This window comes from Sinocyclocheilus anshuiensis, unplaced genomic scaffold, assembly GCF_001515605.1.
Source record: "Sinocyclocheilus anshuiensis isolate Anshui unplaced genomic scaffold, SAMN03320099.WGS_v1.1 scaffold941, whole genome shotgun sequence".
Lineage (NCBI taxonomy): Eukaryota > Metazoa > Chordata > Actinopteri > Cypriniformes > Cyprinidae > Sinocyclocheilus > Sinocyclocheilus anshuiensis.
Window position 1 is genome coordinate 463348 of NW_015555791.1, and position 7282 is coordinate 470629.

Consider the following 7282-nt stretch of genomic DNA (forward strand, 5'->3'; position numbering starts at 1 on the left):
TAATTTATTCTTATATGTATATTTTTTAATACAATTATAAATATATTATATTTTTATTATAAATATTTATATTTTATTTTTTATTTTATATATTTGTATATATAATATATATATATATATATATATATATATTCTGCTCTTGGTTTTTAATACATATCTATTTGCACATACCTATCAAAATATTAAATGTAAATATGGTTATTTTGTTAACTGTTTTTTACCATTCATTTATAATTACAAGTAAATTTAAAGTCAAAAATGTAAAAATAATTTGCATATATACTGTACGTATTTATGTAAATAATAATTTATTGAATTCAGTGAGGTCATGTGACAATGCAGCAATCTATTTGAAATATTTATCGGTTCATAATGCACACTGTTTCACATGCAACTTAGGCTGCATACTGCACAGTTTCCATTCAGAAACATACGTCAGAGCGGGAAAAGTAAAACTAATGAGACGCCTAGTGAGAGAGCACAAACATACAGCATAAAGCATAAAAGACAAGAGAAAAACAGTGAACTTGGGAGACGTGTTCGAGGAGAGCAGAGATAAAAGGATCTGACACTAAAGTCAGAGGATGAAAGAAGAACAGAAATAAACAAGGCAAGACGTGCAGTCAAGATCACAACAGTTCACGTGTCAGCGTGAAGGAAGTCACTGTATCTCACACCTCATTGGCTGAGCTCTGGCCCACACAGCCACCAATGGCGTTCAAACAGCCGTTAGCCTCAGGTGAGGCTCATTAGCATGATTAATGAGCTCAGCACTTATTACCGACATACAGCCGACCGTACAGCTTGTTCATTTACTTAGTATCAGCCATTCTGAAGCACTCTTCCAAAACCTAGCGAGACGCCTACTTGGACAGCATTCATCCGGCGCGTTCCCTGTTCCACAAGGTAGGTAGAAAAAACACAGCCGCAAGAAATCTAGTTCAGACACAAATCTAAGGCAGCATTGCATCCTTCACGAAGAAAACCGTGTGACAAGCACTTAAGTGAATACTTTAAGATGGTGGATGGCAACATGTAATTACGTATTGAAAATATTGAATATAAACAGTAAAAACTATACTAAAGTACACAAAATCCATCTGTACTATGTATCTTTATGTTAATTTGAGTATTAAGCCATTAGCATGTTATCATCGAACTTTGTTGTAGTAAACTGAGCGTTTTGCATCAATACTAAAAGTATCATTAAAAACGATTTGCTGAAATAAAAACAGACTATTTTACTCATTTGTATGTGCAACATATTTTTAAGGCGTATTAAGAGTATCGCAATAAAACATTAAAAAAAAAAGTAAAACGACAACATGCTAACGTCATGCTATAATAAAAAAATTTTCTCCTGTCGTTCTCCTGCGTATTATTATTTAGTCACATGCTAACATCAAACTATTGGAATATAAATAGTTAAAAATGCGCCATTTTATTCAGAACTTGTCCGTATATGTATTTTTATGTTAATTTGAATATTGAGTTGTTAGCTTAGCAGCATGCTATCATTAACTCTGTTAGTATAATTAATCAATTTTAGTATTCTTGTAAACCGAGCTGTTTTTGCGTCAATACTGAAAATAATTGATGAAATAGTCAATCTTTTTAGTTAGATTGAACTATTTCACTCATTTGTATGAGATACATATTTTAAGGCTTATTAGAGAATAGTAATGTAAACACAACAACATGCTAACGTCATCTTATAATAAAATCAACTGAAAGTGTCATTTCTCCTGTAGATCTCATGAGTATCGCTGTTTAGCAACACTATCAAACTACTGCAATATATGTTTAAAATGCACCATTTTATTCAAAACTTAGCTGTACTATGTATTTTTATGCTAATTTGAGTATTGCATTGTTTGCTTAGTAGCATTTTATCATCAAACTCTTACAGAATCAATTTTAGTATTCTTGTAAATAGAGCATCGATACTGGAAATAACTGATACAATAGTTCAATATAACTAAAAGACTCACTATTTTACTGACTATTTTTTGTATGTATAACATACTTTTAAGGCTTATTAGAGTAACACAATTTAAACATGACAACATACTAACCTTGCTATGATAAAATCAATTGAAAGTGCCATTTTTCCTGTAGTTTGCTAATCATTGAAATACAAGAAGTTAATTTTTTTTTACTCCGAACATGTCTGTACTATGTTTTTTATGCTGAGTATTGTGCTGTTAGCCTATAGTAGCATGCTTTCATCAAACAAAAGAATAAAAGAATCAATAAAATAGTTCAAATTAAAAATCGACTTTTACTTGTAATTTGTATATGCAACATACTTTTAAGGCTTATTAGAATATGTAAACATGACAACATGCTAATCCTACTATATAACACAATGTAAACATGACAACATACTAACCTTGCTATGATAAAATCAATTGAAAGTGCCATTTTTCCTGTAGTTTGCTAATCATTGAAATACAAGAAGTTAATTTATTTTTACTCCGAACATGTCTGTACTATGTTTTTTATGCTGAGTATTGTGCTGTTAGCCTATAGTAGCATGCTTTCATCAAACAAAAGAATAAAAGAATCAATAAAATAGTTCAAATTAAAAATCGACTTTTACTTGTAATTTGTATATGCAACATACTTTTAAGGCTTATTAGAATATGTAAACATGACAACATGCTAATCCTACTATAGTAATCAATTAAAAACACTGTCTTGTAATTATCATTATCGCTAGTTAGCAACATGCTAACATCAAACTATTTTTAAACTTCTTGTGCGCCATTTTCTAGCATTATTTTGTATTAATACTTATTAGATCAATACTGAAATCAATTTTACCCAAAACTTTGTATCGCCAATGTTTATTAGAGTATCACATCATTAGATTACCAATATGCTAATGTTAAACTTTACCGCAGTCAATTAAGAGTCAGTTCTCACGAGTAGAGCTCTTTTGTGAGGTTCACCTGCAATGCAGAGCTGCTGCCTATGAAGTGCACTACAAATAACTCACTTATGAGATTTGGCTGCCCATGTTGGCAGTCAATAGCATGATGGCTCACTAGCGTTTTGGAACAGAGCTTGAGAGAAACTACTGGTTCTCATTATGACTTGAAAGAGAGAGCAGGTGAGAATACAACGCACCGCTGTGTCTGTAACTGCTGCCCCGAGCCGGTAGCAAATCCACGCTATGATGGGTATTACCCACAATGCCGTGCTCTCTGGCGGGTGCTCAACCGCTTGCAGTGGGTTGGTCAAACATATAATACACCTCTCAATGCACACACACACATGCACACACTCTGACAGATACCTCTTGTCAGGGGGGGTTTCTTGACTGGGCGGTACTTCCTGTAGGTCTGGCAGATTGGCAAAGTCGTCCTGCTCGGCCAATCCGATCGCGAGAGAGAGAACCACCATTTTTCCTTCCCTTCACCAAGAAAATGACACACAAAGAGAGAGCAGTAAAGTGCAGAAAGTAAGAGTTGAGAGCGAGAGGAAACACAAGAAGGAGAAACCGTTAGTAGGCAGCAGATATGATTAGTGTTGAGTTTGGGATATCGGCCCCATTCTTCAGACCGCATTGCACATGTTCTGTTTTACAGCAGCTGATTTACAAATATGCACGCTTTTAATGTTAACGCTCTCTAAAAACCCAAGATCCTCGAGGAATGCCAACGGCTACCGGCAATTATTCAAAATAACATCTTTTGCGTTCAACAGAAGAAAGAAAGTCCTACAGGTTTGGAACCCTAGATGCCTCAGTTGACCGCTCCAAGCACGTAGTCCGCCATCAACAGTCAACTTGACGTCATTCACCATAATAGTCAATGAATATTCGAAGATGCCACAATCCTGCACAGCCGATGGTTGTAAAAACAGCCAGGATTTAAATAGTGTTTGCAGCGCGTTTCTGTTTTTGCAGCTCGTTTCTGTATTTGGTTATTGCAAGTATTTGTAGCACTGTCAAACTGACGAAGATGTTTTACAAATTTTCTGGTGTTTTTTTCCATTTGCACGTGTTTTCTAAGTTGCAGCACATTGAGCTCTCTCGGCCATGGTACTCAAGGGTTCGAAGACCATCGGCTGTGCAGGATTGAGGCATCTTCGAATATTCATTGATTATTATGGTGAATGGCGCGTTAAGTTGACCCTTCCAATATGGCGGATGGCTTGCGTATAGCGGCCCATAGGAACAGTCGCTAATGAGGCATCTACGTGTACATACAGTGGGTACGGAAAGTATTCAGACCCCCTTAAATTTTTCACTCTTTGTTATATTGCAGCAGTCGCTAATGAGGCATCTACGTGTACATATCTATGTTTGGAACTTGAGAGTGAGGAAATGACAATCTGCATTTTTGGGTGAACTATCCCTTTCTAAGGCCTGTTCACACTAAGAATGATACCTATAAGGATAAGTACAACGATAAATATAATGGCGTCTACACTAATAATGTTCAGTTTATCTTAAGCATGCTGCAGTTTTGTCGTATGTCGCTATAAATGCTCTTTAATTGTTCTTTAATGTCAGGTGGATTCTGATTGGTTGTCAATGTTCTTACCATTCATAAGCTCGAAAAAATCGTTCTGAAAGTAATTACAATTATATCGGCCATCTGTGTTATTATCTTTATAACTGCGATTTTAGTAAAAAATTTATTGGTAAGTCATGATTTATTAGTGAGTATGCATATTTCACACACGATTGTCTGCATATGCACACTTAAGGCCAAAGTATACTTCGGTTTTATGTGTACGCGAGGGTCGGTGTACAATGAGTGTGACGCAAATTTTGTCATCAGAATAGTACGCACGTATTTTATTTTTGTACTGTGTATGCAGAGGTCGCACATGCAGCGGTCGCACTATGTACGCAGAGGTCACATTGACTAGTTTTTTCAGTTGTTCCACAAGGTGGCAGCACTGGCCCGGGCCATTGTTTCACAGTAGAAAATGACACTAAAGTAACGTTTTACACTGAGGTGATAACAGTATCGTTTTCAAGCCACCAAAATGCCATCGTCGTGTAAATGAATGGCCAAAACGCATAAAAAGTTAAATTTAGTTGAAAACAGTGTCACGTAAACGCGCCAGTTGATCCGATGAGACCTGTTGATCTCAGCAAATAAGGCCTGTTAGCACCAGGAACGAACTATAACAGGTCTTTTTCTTCTTTTATGCTAAAATGTGAGATTGTAAGTTATGTTTTGCGTTGCAAGAGATGTTATTGTCAGACAAATCTAATGTTCTGCTAAAACAAGTAAAATCTTTGTCAGATGGGTTGTATTTTGTGTTAAACCACGGTAAATTGTATTGCAAGTTTTGCGTTTAAACAAAATCAATATTTTATGTCAGATTTGTTTGTATATTTAATCTTAGGTTGTAATGTTCAAATCAGACAACATTTTATGTCGCGCTCTGTGTGAATAGTTCTCCAGTCATTCCCGTCACGTTTAGAGCAGCTCTCGGTGTGAACAGGCCTGTAAACACTCAAACTCACATTCTCTGGCACACACACATTGATTTACTGTCCTCTTCACTCAACACATTGTCTGGATCTTCTCTCTGCACCTGTCTCGCTCTCTCCCTCTTTCACTGGTGTTTTCATCCCTCTCTCCCTCTCTTCAGCCTTAATTGAGGGCCGTTAGAGAGATCTGGACTAATTGTTTCTATTTGAGTGCCGTGTGTGTGTGAGGTGTCAGCACAGAGCTGCTGCGTTCTGGGTCACTGCTCACCCTCTTTCTTCTCTTCCTTACATTCTTCATTTTTCTCTCTCCTTACAACTCCCCCTCATCTCTGAGCCTCAACCTCTCTCTAATATCCTGCTATTAAACTCCTCTTAAACCGCTTTTGAAAGCCGCCATTTGATCTAAAACGAACAGTTTACATTCTTAGGTTTACCAACCGCATATTGTTACAACATTCTATATTCTTCTCTATATTATTTTGTCTTCATTTCTTAAGTTAATAATTAGACTTTAAAAAAAAAAATCTTTAGCAAATGTCAAAATGAATATTCATTTTTTTGTTATACTACTCTATATTATACTATTTTTCGTATGTTGTTGTGATGCCTAAATTTGTTTATAACATTTTAAAAATTAACCATTTTATTTTTATTAATTAAATATTTTATTCATGAAAAAATGTTCAGGCAAGATTTTTTACATCTCCATGGTATACATTCTTCAAAATATCTCCCTTTATTTTCCACAAAAAAATTAACAGCATACGGGTTTGGAACGACATGAGGGTGAGTGAACAATACCAGTATTTTCATTTTCAGCTGAGCAAGTCCTAACCTGGTCATATGTTATTATGATCTCTTGTTCTTCATGTCCTTTCCTTCTCCTCCCATCTAAAGTGGTTTTAATACTCTTCATCCCTCCCCCTTCACTTCCCCATCTTCCATTTTTCTTGTCTCCTGCTGTAAATCCATCCGTTCCTTCATATTCTCCAGGGCTTCCCTCCATTTTGGCACACTCTGGCTATTTTTACCTTTCTGAATTTAATGGCTGCAAAAAATAGCTCCTGGCTGGTGCGACTACACACTCGCACACGTACAACACACACTCATGCATGCAACAGACAGGAATCATTATTGTCAAAGCAATAAAAAGAGGCACTTTTCCGGTGAGAGCCGGACGGGCGCATGTTCGGGGATGTTCACAGGACTGTCGCTGACCACTGATAACACACCAACAACCCTCAATTACACCCCATCTCCCCCTTCCTCTATTTCTCTCTTCGTCCTCCCTTTCTTGTTCTGCTTTTCTCTGTCTCTATGTCAGACCCAAGGCCATGTATGTGTGTCAATGACATCCCCCTTTAACCAGCGGAGATGAAATATTTAGTCTTCCCAGCATAAGCGGAACAAGGATGTTTTGGGAATGGCATACTTCCATACTATTTTTGCAGTATGCATATTGTTCACAGATTGTGAATTCTCTGCATGCATGAAATGATTTACTGCTTTTGCTAAAATACACAGTATGCAAACCTCAAGGACTACTCTATTCCACAATGCATTTAACTTTTATATTTTGAATCTAAAACAATATCATCGGCTCTTATTTTGTCTCTTTCTCTAGGTCATTATTGCAGGGTTTCTGCAGGTAAAATTTATCAGACCAAGTAAAGAAAATATAAGGAATAAATTGAAGAGAACACAATATAGTCTATAAATAATAAATGTCTATTATGAACTTTGTCTGAAAATACAACATCCAACAGGTCTCCATTACTTTTTAATTTATTCTACCCCCCCCCCCCCCCCCCCCACAACACAAAA

General features: G+C 36.2%; 1 protein-coding gene and 1 long non-coding RNA gene across 3 annotated transcripts in view; one reads left to right on the top strand and one right to left on the bottom strand.

The window, feature by feature from the left end:
- LOC107674837 (synaptotagmin-7-like) overlaps nt 1-7282 on the bottom strand; it is a 173507-nt gene that overhangs the window by 35657 nt on the left and 130568 nt on the right. The window contains exon 5 of one of the 2 annotated variants that reach the window (XM_016468953.1): nt 3302-3418. The exons of the other annotated variant lie outside the window; for it this stretch is intronic. Within the exon in view, the coding sequence (XP_016324439.1) occupies nt 3302-3418 (117 nt within the window). The remainder of the gene's footprint in view (nt 1-3301; nt 3419-7282) is intronic. 2 annotated transcript variants of the gene reach the window in all.
- On the top strand, nt 828-6415 carry LOC107674838 (uncharacterized). The gene is made up of 3 exons (XR_001632540.1): nt 828-906; nt 6220-6244; nt 6356-6415. It is a non-coding gene; the product is annotated as an uncharacterized LOC107674838 (long non-coding RNA).